The following is a 15636-nucleotide window of genomic DNA, read 5'->3' as shown; positions in this document are numbered from 1 at the left end:
AAGATTAAATCAATTTTTGGTTCAGATCGAGCTTGGATAGAACCAATTGAACCAAATTGCAAGCTAGATTTTTGTCTTGGTTCAACTTCAAGTTGTACTTGAAATATAAATAATATCATTTTTATACAATTAAAATGTATAAAAATGCACATATAACCATAAAAGTATATATATTATAACCATACAAATATGCATATTTAATATTTTTTAAAATAAAAAATAAAAATGAAATATTTTCAAGCAAATTCAATTCACATTTGAGCTAGCTCAAAATCAAATCATTTTGTGGATGAGCCGATTTCAAGACCACTTATATTGATTTGAGCCAATTTTGAGTTGGTATTGGATCGGCTCGTTCACATTTTTAATCTTATATTCTGTTAAAGAAGTTTATAGATAAAATTTGCAATATATGTATCATCTGAGGTTAAAGATGATCTAAGGTTAAAGAGCAATCGTTGGTTGAAAGATGAAAATAATGCTCGAAAGAAAGATGTTCGGAATATTATTTTTTTAACATTTGCAAAACTATGCCTTATATTACTATTATAAGAATAATTATACTAAAAATATAATTTTATTTGTACTTTTGCTAATAAATATATAGTGGATATTGCCCTGTCCCCCTTAAAAAAAAATAAAGAAGATATATTTGCCCTATAAAGTCAAAATTTCCGTTTAAAAGCGGGAGGTCCCACGATCGCTCCAACCCGAAAATGAAGAGAAAAAAAAAAAACAACTTGTTTGACTTATCTCATGATAAAGTTCCCCGCCTCTATAATTGGAGGGGAAATGCATCGAGCACCTTGCGTGCCGCTCCCCGCAACCAGATGGCTTCTTCTTCTGTGTTGTGTCCTCCATTTGGGAGTTTCTCGGCCAAGTATTACTCGGCGGCGGCGGATGGGAGCTGCGTGCGGCAGAACAGCTTCTTCGAGGGAAAGCCCGTCCTCAACCAAGGTGTGGGATATTCTGTCATCCTTGGCTTTGGCGCCTTCTTTGCCCTCTTCACGTCTTTCCTGGTAACCCTCTCTTTTATCTCCTCCCAATCTGATGAGAAGATAGCGTAGTGTCGGGTTCTCCGGTCATTGGCGTTTTGTTTCATTGTCACCATTTGTCATTTGTTTTATATTAAGATATTCCATATTTGTTACATTTATAAAATACAAATTTTCTCTCTCAGACATAAACACATACACATCTATTCATAGTGTACGTAATTCGAGAAATATTATTGTGGTTTATTTTCTTGAAGAAATATATCTGAAATTTTATTTAGGCCAAGTTACCTCCAATAAAAGATAACATCTTGTATTCATGCTCAACTCATCAAAAATTATTTGACAAGTTTGAATTCGAATCTAGTTTGAAACTTAGTTCAAACCTCACTGTTAGAACCTAGATTCAAATGCGAACTCGCTGTGGCCAGGCATCAAAGGGATTGGTAATGTGTTAACGAGAAGGGGACTTTGCAATGGGAGTGTCTGTCATCAGGTGAAAACAATGACATGACTGGCGGCATGTAAAGGAGAAGAGTTCATGAATAGAGTTTGTAGGGGTGGGGAGGATTGCGGGATGGCGGTATGTGTTTGAGAAGAGAAGTTCGCAATGAGAGCTTGTTCGAGACTGGCACATAGACCGCTTTTTGGGAAAAGCATCCTTGGGTTGATGATGTAGAGCTCACAGGGAGGCTGATGCAAAGGCATTACGGCCTTATGGGACAAGCACATTTATAAACAAATGTTCGAACTAAACTCTTATTTGAATCAAGTTCCAACTAAGGCTTGAATTCGAATAAGTTTGAACTAATCTCATCTGCTCTTTACTTCAAGAAGTTCATGAATACAAGAGGAGAGTAACTTTATCCAGAATAAATTTTCATGCATTTTTTTTCTAAGAAAATATTTGGACATTTCTCCAATGTGTATTATGAGATGTATAAAGTTAAATTACAAAATTTTATCGAAAATTCAAATATATGTTTTATACTTAATACAAAATTTTTCATCAAATATAGTAATAGTTATAAGGAAATAAGAGGGGATTTTGGACCAATCTTATTTCCATGTAGATGGAGCCAACTAGTATGACGTAGTCTTAACTCAAAATTTGAAATTAAAGATTTAAATTTCAGTTTGAGTTAGGTTGGAATAGAGCAAAAACTTATCAAGCTTGAATTTTGAGGTAATTTGAGTCATGTTCACTAACAAATATTGTTGTGTGCCATGATAATCATGACGATTGAGAGAAAATGTTTAATGGTTAGCATTGTACAATGATTCAATACACACAAATAAACTAGGATTGCAAGAAATACTAGAGTTTTTACTTGGGAAACCTAGAAAGGAAAAAACCCTTAGGGACTGACCCAGTTGAAATAATTCAACTAGTGTATGTCATCGATCACAAATGATGCTCTTCCCTGTAATTGAGAAAGGAATTGTTAGAATATAATAAATATAAACTATATAGAACATCTTTCATGGTGGAAGTTGAAAAAGCCTTATGACATGAGAGCTATTTTTTAAAGATAATTTGTTATAGTCCGGTGACGGTGGACAGAGGATCATAGTTAGCCAACGGTAGTCAGAGGACCATAATCCGACGACGGTGATTGGATGACTGTAGTTGGGTAATAGTGGTCGGAGGCCGTAGTATGACGATGGTAGTCAGATGATCATAATCGAGCAACATTGATTAGGAGGACCAAAGTCGTGTGACATTGACGAGAGACTGTAGTTGGTTGTACTAGTCAGATGACTGTAATCGGGGGATTATGGATAGAGAACTATAGTCGGATGATGACAGTTTGAAGACCATATTCTGTAATGGGGATTTTTTTATCCACGGTGAATTTGAAATATTTTGTGATAGTGTGCGACATAAAAAAATAATATATTATCACAAGAGATGAAATAATGATTTTGTTATAAACTCAATAACAAAACATGCAATTTTATTTTTATACCCAAAGATTTCCTTTATATAATAAATTTAATTGAATAAAATTTATTTTATTTTGAGATATAAGTTCTCCATAAGATTATGCACTTATGATTAACTATGTCCCAAGAATATTTGTTCATTCAATTTTTTTTATTAAAATAGTGGTTTATATTTTTTTTATCAAAATATTGACTATATTTTATATGATTTTTAAGAATTTGATAGGAAATACTTGAGTTCGCAAGTAATCCTATCGGATCTACTTGAGTTCGCAAGCAACCCTGATACAAATTTGATCAAAATAACGGCAATAACCAAGATCAGGAAGAAATGAACAATAAAACAAAAGGGAACTTTATTAAAAACTCAAAGCAAAGGAACATGAGCAAAGATACAAGTGATCCTCAATTCGAGAGGAGGATAGTTCTCTCCAAATCTCTAGATGCAATGTCTAGAGCCTCAAAACTCCAAGAGAACACCAATCTAAGCATGCCCTAACCCCTTCCTCATCCCTATTTATAGCCTTCATCCTAGCCCTAAATTGCCCCCCCCTCTCTCTCTTACTAAAAATACATTATTTTTATTAAATCAAATAAGCTTGCACCTCCTTCCCAAAATACAATTAAATCAATTAGGCAAATAGGCACATCCTTCCCAAAATACAATTTGTTTAATTAAATCAAATAGGCGTGGGCCTGAATGCTAGGTTTCAACCCAAGGGAGGCGGTTTGCCTCTTGAAAACATGTGCCAGCCTAGGTGGGGCCGGCTGGATCGGTTCGTGAGGATCCAACCCTCCCCAGGTCAGTGTGGCTTGCACCGATCTATCAGAAATTCTTTTAAAAAATTTTGCTTTTAGAATTTTATGTGCTATTAGATCAACTCACAATTAATTTTTGAATGGAAGCCAATGAAGGAAAATGACAGAGCATTTGATTCTAAGATGCTTGGAGGACTTATAAATATTATATGTTTGGCTTTATATTTTAAAATTAAATTTATGTTAGAATTTGAAATCAAGGAGAGACAAACTCAAGTACTTCTTGGGTATAAAATTAGCTCAATCAAAATAAGTCGTATTCTTCTCTTAACAAAAATATGTCATGAATTTTCTAAAAGAGATAACTATAACTAATTCGAAATCTTGTGAAACTTCAACTAAATTGGATCAAAACTTGGATGTAGATGAAGAAGGTGCAGAAATAGACTGAGATGTCAAATATTAATTGAAAAATTAATCTATCTATCTCACCTCTGATCAAACATTGGTTTTTCTATAAGTCTCATCAATCAATTCAGACACATATCCAAAAAATCTCACATTCAAGCTGCTTACAAAGTTCTCAAGTACCTTAATCCAAGTCACTGAAAATGAATTCTCTTCAAAAAACAAGATACTCTACAAATTAAAGGTTATACTGATGCAAATTGTGCAAGATTACGTGGATAGAATATTCACTTTAGGAAAATGTACATTTTTTAGAGGAAATCTAATAACATAAATGAGCGAGAAATAATCGGTTGTATCAAGATCTAGTGTTGAATATGAATTTAGAGCATTTGCATAAGAAATTGGGGAATTTCTATAAATCAAAATCATCTTGGAAGATTAAAAAATTAAGTGGGAATAGTAAATGAAGAAATTCTATTATAACAAATTTGTCATCAACATTACTTATAACCCAATACAACATTGATCGAACCAAGCATGTAGTGAGCGATAAGTATTTCATAAAAGAGAAACTAAAGAGTATGTTGATTTATACTTTAAATGTACCAACAGGAAATCAATTTTCTAATATATTCATCAAGGTCTCTGCAACCCCACATTTAAGAATATTGTAAGGAAACTTGAAATTATAGATTTATACAATTTAGTTTGATAGGAGTGTTGAAGACGGTGGGTCCCACATCATGGGACCCACTCCTTTGCCTACTTCCTTCATTTGCCTAAGAAGAGTCATTGGTCGTACTATGCAATCAATCCTAGTATGATCTACTGAGTTCACTAATTGAGGAGCTTAGCCATTGGATCTTCTCCCTAATAATCTTTGGATTGCAATTCGTGTGCTCCTCTCCCCTCACTTGACCACTGCTCCCCCATACCCCCTCAAGGATTATTTATTTATTTTGTATAAACTATATTTACTTTTTTTTTCTTTTGTAAAATCCTTGGAAGACTCTATTAATACCTCCAACATGTGTACATAAAGTAAGCAATAAAATTTAAATTTGCTTTTCTATTTTTCTACATGACACCTTTTAGTGTAATAGTTGTCTGTTGAAAATTAGAATTTGAAAATTAAGCATTTTCATATCAGGGCATTTCTAACAAGGTTGATTGTTAGGCCGGCCCAAGAGGGGTCGGCTGAATCCATTAAATCAGTCCCTAGTGGACCAGTTTATTGCTACAGGCGTCGGCCCAGGGAAGGGAGAGAGTGGACCAGTTTATTGCTACAGGCGTCGGCCCAGGGAAGGGAGAGAGAGAGAGAGAGAGAGAGAGAGAGAGAGAGAGAGAGAGAGAGAGAGAGAGAGAGAGATGGCTGGTCCTATGGGGCTCACATCTTAATCAAATTTGCTTTGGAGGGAAATATTTGAATTATGGGATGTTTAGGGAATTTGTAATTATCCTTTTGTCTTTAATTAGTTTCTCTTGGGAGGGTTAGAGTTTTATCTTGAATTTGGGATCTCCTTGGTGTGCTTGGCCTCTAGTCTCTTGGTTAGAGATTTGGAGAGTTGCTTCTTCCTCTTGAATTGAAGAAACTTATATCGTGTGCTGATTTTTCTCTTTCGTTAGTGAAATCCTCTATTTTTCTCTCAATTTCTCTACAAATTTTCTCAATTTTTCTGAGTATTATATCTGTTTTGCTTCTAAAAACAGCAGTTTACTGCTTGGAGGTGATTGTGTTCTATCATTGATCTTCTTAAAGTTTCACCAATGGAAACTCAACTCTTGCTTCCTATCTGATGTGAGGCTATTCTTCATTATCATGTTAATCTCAACAAAAATGTGACCAAGTGCCCATTAGAATTCTTATTAACATTATGAAATTCTAATTGCATGCTTTGTTCCTTTTTTTTTTTCAACACAATAAAAAGATTGCTTCTCAATTTTGTTAAAATTAATTAGTTATTTAAGTTAGCTGATTATAAAAGTAATACGTGCATTCTCCTATCAAAGGGATTTGGGAAAGGATTTTTCATATTATTTTATTTAAGAATTATTGTGGAAACGTAATCAGGTTTGGTTGGAGAAGAGATATGTTGGGTCTCGCCACACATCTGAATGGTTTAATACTGCCGGAAGAAATGTCAAAACCGGGCTCATAGCAAGTGTTATTGTATCACAGGTAATGACTAGCACTTTGAAGCTGTTCTGCTTCTAATACTTCCATCATGTGAACATATTAAAATAAAAACATGACATTTTTTCCCCCTTTAGTGGACTTGGGCTGCAACAATCTTGCAAAGCTCTAACGTTGCATGGCAATATGGAATCAGCGGCCCATTCTGGTATGCTAGTGGCGCTACCATTCAGGTCACTCATCTCATTTCTTTCAGGGAAAGATATATAAAAAATAGAAAGCAAATATTTTAAAGTTATCCTGTCCATTGTGTTTAGGTGCTTCTGTTTGGTATTATGGCCATTGAGATCAAAAGGAAGGCTCCTAATGCACACACAGTCTGTGAAATTGTCAAAGCTAGGTAATCTTAAGTCCTACACATTCTATTCTGTCATGATAACTTCAGATTTATCTCTATCCTCTCAATGGTACCAATTAATTATATATATATTGCCTACATGTACAGGTGGGGAACTGCTGCACATATTGTATTCCTTGTATTTTGCTTCATGACAAATATAATTGTGACTGCAATGCTACTTCTTGGCGGCTCCGCAGTAGTTAATGCACTTACTGGTGTAAACATATATGCCGCAAGCTTTTTGATCCCTCTTGGTGTTATAATTTATACATTAGCTGGAGGATTAAAGGCCACTTTCTTGGCAAGCTACATTCATTCTGTTATAGGTACTCTATCCCATTTGTGTACGGTTTTTTTCCAGTAAATTTAAGAAGACTTTTGTAATTTATATCAGTATTGACAGAAAAGAAGTACTCTGAAATTATTCTAATGAACAACATCCTATATTTTTAAAAAATTTCAATAATTTGCTCAAAAACCAAAATAATTTTTTGTAAATTAGACTAATGGAAAGATGTGTATTCTTATTGGTTGTTATTCGCTACGAAAGATGTTTAAATTTGCATTTTAGGTTGTTGCAACAATGACGTGATTATCAGAAAAAATTGCTCATTCTGTTTTGTGCATTGATTTTTTGTACAGAATTTCGCTAAAATTTCCTCAAATTTAGAGGCATTTATAAATGTTTCAGCATTAGACTACTTGATAGAGTTTTGTCTTCATTACTGCACACTTTGTACCATATGAGCAGTCCAAGCTCCACCATGAGCTCCATTCTAGGTTTTTTCCTTGTTAATTACCAAGGGAATTTTTCGCAAGCAAATTCAAGCTCAAAGATTAGTATTCCTATGTATAGTGGTAGAACTAGAGAGAGGTTGGGTGGCTCTCGCCCCTAAATTTAAGAAAAGTTGTGTGTAGTTATGTATAATCTTAAAATTTTATGCTTAAATTTTACTACAACTATGTATATAGTAGAAGTAAAATTCTGGCTCTGCCACTACCTTGAAGTATACTATGATGCATAAACTGCCATTTAAAATAATCAGGACTTGGTACTGCTCGGTACTGCTCAGTTATCAATACTGCTCGGTACTCAGTACTGCCCGGTACTCGGTACTGCTCGATACTTGGTACTGCTCGGTACTGTGTACTGCTCAATACTGCTCGGTACTGGAACTCGGTATCGCTCGGTATTGCTCGGTATAGAGGGGTACTGAATGGTACCAAGCAGTACCGATACGATAGAGAAAACTTTAAAGCAACTCTTATAATAAAATTTTGTTCCAGGGGCAGCGCCCTCGGAAATCCCCACAGGGCACTGCCCCCTGACCCCGCGATCTAACCGGGCAGGTCGAATCCCGCCAGGGGGCAGCGCCCCCTTGGACCCCTGACATAGGCGCAACATATCTACACTTTTAATTAAAAATTTTCATGTTTCAAATTCATGTGGATTAATTTGTGTCAATCCTTCGTAGGACAATGAGCTCTAGTGATGTAGAAATTGGGTCTACTGATGGTCCATCAGAGACCAATATTGAAGATAACAAACCTCTGTGGGGTTATGTGACAAAAAATATGTAAAACATCAGAAGGGGGTGGCAATATTGCATTCAAATACAATTTTTGTAATGTTACATACAAATGATCATATTATAGAGTGAAAGCTCATTTGTTGAAGATTAGTTGTCATCGAATTAAAGTATGCCAAAATATAAGCTCATCACAAATGGCTTAGTTGCAAAGAAAAATCAGTAAAGCTGAGCAAAAGAGTAAAAAAGAGCTTCCAAAACATATTCCACTTTCAAGCACTCATGCTTCATATCCTTCATCATCTTCTTCAATTAGAAGTGATGACAAAACTATTAATAAGGGGCCTTTTCGGATGGAGGGGTTTGAACCAAAAAGAAGAACATGTTGTAGATAATGCTTTGGAGAAAGCATTTAATTTACAAATGAGAGAATAAATAGATGTGGAAATAGCTAGAATGTTTTACTCAGTTGGACTTCCTTTTAAACTAGCAAGGAATCCACATTACAAGAATGCCTTTACCTATGCATGCAATAATAATCTTGCAGGATACTGCCACCTGGATATAATGTCATTAGAACGAAGTTGTTGCAAAGTGAGAGGGATAATATTGAGAAGTTGCTTGAGCCTACTATAGGAGTTTGGAAGGAAAAAGGAGTTACTTTGGTTTGTGATGGGTGGACAGATCCACGAAGAATATCACTTATCAACTTCATGGCTGTAACAGAGAGCCATCCTATGTTTATCAAAGCTGTAAATTGTGAAGGACAATACAATGATAAGTTCTTCATTTCTAATTTAATCAAAGAAGTTATCATGATGGTGGGACCTTCAAACATAATCCAAGTCATTACTGATAATGCACCTATTTGTAGAGCTGCAGGTCTACTTGTAGAGCAAGCATATCCTCATTTTTTCTGGACACCATGTGTTGTGCATACACTTAATCTTGCCTTCAAGAACATTTGTGCAGCTAAGAATACCGAGGCAAACGAAATCACCTATAATAAATGTCATTGGATAACAGTGATTGCTGGAGATGCAGTTGTAATTAGGAATTTTATTATTAATCACTCCATGAGACTCTCTATGTTCAATGATTTCTCTAATTTGAAGATGCTTGCAGTTGCTAAAACTCGGTTTGCCTTGGTTATAGTGATGTTGAGAAGTTTCAAAAAATAAAAAATGCTCTTCAAGCTATGGTGATCAGCGACAAATGATCCTATTATAGGTAAGATGATGTTGGAAAAGCTAGATATATAAAGAAGAATCTTTTAGATGATTTATGGTGGGATGAGATTGAATACATTATAAATTTCACAGATCTAATTTATGAGATGTTGAGAGTGGCTGATACGGATAAGTCTTGTTTACATCTAATTTATGAGATGTGGGATTCAATGCTTGCCAAAGTAAAAGAAATTATATATAGACATGAGAGGAAGGCACTTCTTGAAGACTCAAGCTTCTGGGATATTATTTATGCTATTCTAGAAGATATGTTGAGCAAAAGTAATACACCTTTACATTGTTTGGCTCACTCACTAAATCCCAGGTAAATTTTAATATTTTTCATGATTAATTAGCAATTTGTTGTTTAATAATTTCAACAATTTTTTAATTATTTCATTTTAATATTTTTTGAAGATATTCAACTAAAGAACTGCTCCAAGAGGATCCTCAAAGAGTTTCTCCACATAAAGATTTAGAAATTTCAAATATGAGAAAGACATGTTTGAAGCGTTATTTTCCAAATGAGGAGGAGAGAAGAAGTGTCAATATTGAGCTTGCTAAATTTTTTGGTTATTTAAAGGACTTTGGTGACCAAGAGTTATTGCGTGATAGGAGAATTGATCCGAAAATGTGGTGGATTATACATGGAGCTTCAGCACCTCTACTTCAAACAATCGTCATAAAATTGTTTGGCCAAGTTTCATCCTCATCTTGTTGTGAAAGAAATTGGAGCACATACTCGTTCATTCAATCAATGAAGAGAAATAAAATTACTCCACAACGGGCTGAAGATTTAGTTTATGTGCATACAAACTTTCAGCTTCTCTCAAGGAAAACTTCAACTTTTATGGAAGGAGACAATAGGATGTGGGATGTTGCTGGAGATGGATTTGAATCTCTTGAGGATATGGGAATATTAGAAATTGCTAATCTTTCACTTGATGAGCCTGAATTAGAAGCTATGATATTTACTGAAGATGATATAGAAACTCAAAGACAAACCACTAAAAAAGCTAATCCTATCATTCCTTCTATTGAATAGTTGAAATTTCATGTGCTGGACAATTTATCTTCTTGTTTTTATTGTTATACTAGCTATTTAAATATTTAATGTTTACTTTTATTTCAATTTTTTTGTCATTTCAAATATTACACTTTGATTAATTTCTTAATTTTTATGTATTATTTATATATTATAATGTTGTATCCGCGTTGTATTCGTATATTGTATTTTTAAGAATTTGTGTGTCCCGTATCCATATCGTGTCGTATCTGTATCGCCGTGTCCGTATCGGTGCAACATAGGTAAAAATCCATATCTGATTTTTCCAGAACTTCGGTTTTATTGAAACTTTGTCTTTTGCAGTGCATATTGTGTTGGTCGTCTTTGTTTACTTGGTTTACACTGCAAGCAGTGAACTAGGAAGCCCAAAAGTTGTCTATCATCGCTTATTAGATGTTGTTAGCAAATCTAGAGAATGTCGAGAACCCATTTCACACACTGGTCAAGCTTGCGGGCCTATAAGTGGGAACTATAAAGGATCCTACTTAACCATGTTAAGTTCTGGTGGCCTTGTTTTTGGCATTATCAACATTGTTGGAAACTTTGGCACTGTGTTCGTGGATAATGTAAGTAATTCTGGTTGTGATTGAACATATACTTTTTTTTTTCTCCTTTTCAGATTAATATAAATGATTAAATATTCAGGGCTATTGGGTTAGTGCCATAGCTGCCCGTCCATCCTCCACCCACAAAGGCTACTTATTGGGTGGACTAGTCTGGTTTGCAGTACCATTCTCTCTTGCAACCTCTCTGGGCCTAGGAGCGCTTGCTCTTGATCTTCCATTAACTGCAAGTGAAGCTGCACACGGCCTGGTTCCTCCTGCTACTGCAACTGCCCTGATGGGAAAAGGTGGATCTGTGCTTCTATTGACCATGCTATTTATGTAAGTTTTTCACTTTAGCCTTATTTGTTTACTTGAATATAGATATCATGTTTTGAAAAGAAATGAGTTTATTATATTCCTTCATTTGGTTGGATGCAGTTGAAAGTTAATACCACTTTGAAGCTCGACAAAACATGTTACTTGTGCATTTTGTAGGGATGCTTTTTCTACAGTTGCGGTGGTGGGGGGGGGGGGAGCAACTTATACTCACATTTTTCAGTCATGCTTGTTTGCATATAACTATCACTGTAAAGATTAGGTGATTTAGATTCAGCACTAGGCAGTTTGTCATTGACCTCTGCATGTATAGAGAATTGCTTAATTCCTTACGTGAAGTTGAACATAAATTATTATCTGTTTCAGGGCAGTCACTTCTGCTGGTTCCTCTGAACTGATAGCAGTCTCTTCCTTGTGCACATATGATATCTACCGCACCTACATCAATCCCGAGGCTACAGGAAAGCAGATCCTTAAAGTATCCAGGGGAGTTGTTCTTGGTTTTGGATGCTTCATGGGATTTCTGGCTGTGATCTTAAACAAAGCTGGAGTCTCCCTCGGCTGGATGTACCTCGCCATGGGAATACTGATTGGTTCTGCAGTCATTCCCATAGCTTTCATGCTTCTATGGAGGAAGGCCAATGCATTTGGTGCTATTTCTGGAACAATAAGTGGCTGCATCCTTGGCATAATAACTTGGTTAGAAGTAACAAAAATTGTATACGGACGCATTGATCTGGATACCACTGGTCGGAATGCTCCTATGCTTGCTGGGAATCTTGTGTCTATACTGACCGGGGGATTGATTCATGCAGTTTCCAGTCTTCTGTGGCCTCAAAGATATGACTGGGAAACCACCAGGCAGATAACTACAGTAGAGAAGATGAAAGGTGATTTGCCTGATGAAGAGTTCAAGGAGGAGAAGCTGATGAGAGCCAAGGCTTGGATTATGAAATGGGGTGTGGCTTTTACTGCTATCATTGTCATCCTCTGGCCTCTTCTTACTCTTCCTGCAGGTATTTCTTCATTAACTTGAGAGTAGTTTATAACAATGTTATGAAATCAGCTCAAATCCGTTACTATACATATCTTAAATAGCTGCTCTTATTTTGCTTACTAGTGTTAACACTTGCTTTATTAAAATATAGTAATCTGTTTTGATTTACATTGTGGCATGCGGCCAGTTAAATAGTCATGATATATACCTGTGAGGCTACTTTTTGGAATATCAGTAATATTCTAACAAACTTTGTTTCTCCTTCTTCCATTGATCTCGAGATTTCTCTTTCTACTCTTCGCCCCTACACTACTTTTCTTCTACTTCGCTCAATAACGATAGGTTGCAACATATGGTATTAGAGGCATGGCGTACACCAGAAAATCCCATCGGTGATGACATTCAAGGATTAGATTTCCCGTGTGAAATGATTATTGCTGTCTCAGAAGTTAGAAGCATTAGGAACAGATTTCTTTCAATTTGTGGTCGAAGTGCGCTGAGGCAATTGCGTGTTAAAATGTGGGTTTAATCAACGTTCGGCACCACACCAGTGGGTTTAACTATGATACTGAAACTAGGTGATGAAGATGAGACCAACCGGTATTTGTGGCGACACAAGCAACCTGAACACTACGCTGCGCCAGATCTTCCATATTCGGATGGAGATCTTTACCATCGTTGATCCATCCTTCCCTCCGATTTTGATTCCAACTGTGGTACACATCTGCGAGGAGATAACCTAAACCACAGTCATGGGGATTTCAAAGTTAAGCTAAACATTCCCATTTTGACTGGCACTAACACATTGAAGATTATCTGAATTGAGAATAAGCAGTCAAAGCATTCTTCAAATACATCGACATACCTTTGAAGGAACAAGTGAAATTTGTCGCTTGGAAATTGAAAGGAAGAGCACGGGCTTGGGGAGGTCCAACTCACACAATCTTGTGAAAGAGGTCATTAGAATGCGAATAGTTCGGCTCAGAAGAAACAGCTATTATTCTGGCATTTTCTCCCCTTCCATAAAGAACAAATGCTCTGCCTCCAATATTAGAGATGCTCCTAAAGAAGTATTTTAGTGATTTCACTGGAGAATTTTAATACCTTAATACAAGAAACAATCTGTATGAGACTGATCAACAGTTAGTAGCAAGATAAATTGGCAGTTTGAAGGAATCAATTTTAAAAAAATTAGAAATGAATTCGATATGATCTCTCTCAAGTTGTAAATTTTGCTTACAAGGCTGAAATACAACAGTCCTTTATGCCAAAATCCTCCTACTATCGCAAAAATATTTCAGAGCAACTTGTGTCTAACATTAAGAGCACTCTTCCTAAACCGAGCTCACTTCATGGCCAAAGCCCCTGCTACTGAGACCAAGCACCCTCAAAACCAGGTACTATCCCTGAAAACATTTATCACAAGCCCAAACTATCAAAATGTTTTTACTATTTTCAACCCAAAGACCGATTGAATGAGTGTCCAAATTGGCGAAAATTGCAGTATGGCAAACTAGAGACGGTATGCTTGTAATTGGCAGGGATGTTGAAGATGCTGTCAGAGATGAGGGGGAGGCCTTTTCTTGCATCCTAGAAAAAAATTCTATTAGAGTTGAGGTAGAGCGTGAACACCGAATGGCACACCATTTTTCAATTTCATTGTTAATTGCAATATTTGTGAACTATTAATCTGTTGTTGCACTGCGAATATAATTTCTCAAAAAGTGGTCAAGGCATTCCAACTCTAGACCATTAAACATTTGCAATCCTTTAAAATCAGTTGGGTGCGAAGAGGGATCAAAGTTCTGATGATGGAAATGTGTGAAGTATCCCTTTCAATCATTAAACATTTCAGTTGTGAAATTGTATGTGATGTCTTGGACATGGGCACTTGCCACGTTATTCTTGGTCGGTTGTAGCAATTTGATTTTGGAGCTTGGTATGATGGATAAACAAACACTTTTATTGTAGAATGGAATGGGAGGAAGATATGACTTCTACCGACACCATCAACGACTAAGCCGATTGTGATTAGGACATCAGCAGGAGATTCTGGCGTGTCTATCACAGGAGGAATCGAAGATCAACGGCTACGATTAGGCGTCTTTATTTATGATGGATTTTATATATTTCTTGTGCTTATGTTTTAGTCTTTACTATTGTACCCCTATGCGGGATTAGTTTGTGTTGTAGCCCAGAGGACATTTTAGTCTTTGAGTCTCTTTTATTTTTTAGGCCTATATATGGAAGCCTTCGCTATTGTAGGAAGTTGGTTGATGATTAATAAGAAATTTCTGTATTATTATTCTCATGAGTGTTGAAAGCTCTAGAAAGCAGAGAAGTCCGTAGGTGAGGGCAAAGTAATTCCCGTCAACCCCAGGAAGTGTCTGGGCTCTTGGTTTCCCCTAAAATTTGAGTTTCAAATTTCAAATTGTCCCTCATATTTTGAATTAATTAAGAAAGCTCACTATATTAATTTAAATTGAATTTTAAAATTTGAAAGGCCCTTAAATCCTTTTCTAATTTAAAGTTCCAATTATAGAAGTCAATCAATTTACCCAAATCAAGCCCCATCATTGCCCCCCCCCCCCCCCATTTAAAGTTCCAATTATAGAAGTCAATCAATTTACCCAAATCAAGCCCCATCATTGCCCCCCCCCCCCCCCCCCGCTCTCTCTCCCACTTGTAGTCCCTTTCTAATTGAAGCCCAATCAATTCCCCCTTCTAAGAACAGGCCGCCCCTCCCTCTCTTTTGGGAATTCAAAATTTGAATTCCCTTCTCTCTCTCTCTCTCCTCTCATTAACTCCAATTAATTACCCAGCTTTGAAATAATTGTTGGATTAAATTCTCAAATTTTCATAGCCTCTCTTGAACTCCTCCTCTCCTCTTTCTCTATACAAGCCGCCGGCCACCCTAGGCCCCTCCCCCCTTCTGAAATTGGAGGAACTTTCACTCTCCATGGATGGCCAACCCCGAGCATTATCATAGATTCGTATTTGACCCTCAAGGACGAGTGGATTTTCATCCGTCTCCCTTCCTCGATATCGATTTTGAGATCGATCACTCCGTCAAAGACTACATCGATCAGATTTCTTTTCCTTAACAATCGCCATCGACGAGCATTAACTTCTCGTTCAATGGCAAATCATCCATCATCCACCAACTACCTCCTCTCCGGATAACTCTTCATTGAGCAATATGTAAGTGCCTACTGTCTTGTTGTGACATCATTAATATTATATAAATTATTCTTCCGCTGAAAATACTTAAGAGTATGAGTGAGGGGA

General features: G+C 36.3%; 1 protein-coding gene across 1 annotated transcript in view; it reads left to right on the top strand.

The window, feature by feature from the left end:
• The first annotated feature begins 416 nt into the window (after window positions 1–416).
• Window positions 417–15636, top strand: part of LOC110115792 (urea-proton symporter DUR3) — a 34630-nt gene continuing 19410 nt past the window's right edge. The window contains exons 1-8 of the mRNA XM_020849162.2: window positions 417–1019; window positions 6184–6291; window positions 6384–6479; window positions 6564–6646; window positions 6752–6972; window positions 10774–11036; window positions 11116–11354; window positions 11718–12367. Of these exons, the coding sequence (XP_020704821.2) occupies window positions 717–1019; window positions 6184–6291; window positions 6384–6479; window positions 6564–6646; window positions 6752–6972; window positions 10774–11036; window positions 11116–11354; window positions 11718–12367 (1963 nt within the window). The 5' untranslated portion in view covers window positions 417–716. The remainder of the gene's footprint in view (window positions 1020–6183; window positions 6292–6383; window positions 6480–6563; window positions 6647–6751; window positions 6973–10773; window positions 11037–11115; window positions 11355–11717; window positions 12368–15636) is intronic.

Source organism: Dendrobium catenatum, unplaced genomic scaffold (assembly GCF_001605985.2).
Source record: "Dendrobium catenatum unplaced genomic scaffold, ASM160598v2 fragScaff_scaffold_1482, whole genome shotgun sequence".
In the NCBI taxonomy this organism is placed as follows: Eukaryota; Viridiplantae; Streptophyta; class Magnoliopsida; order Asparagales; family Orchidaceae; genus Dendrobium; species Dendrobium catenatum.
Note: the sequence above shows the minus strand (reverse complement) of the source record. Positions and strands in the feature narration are given on the sequence as shown.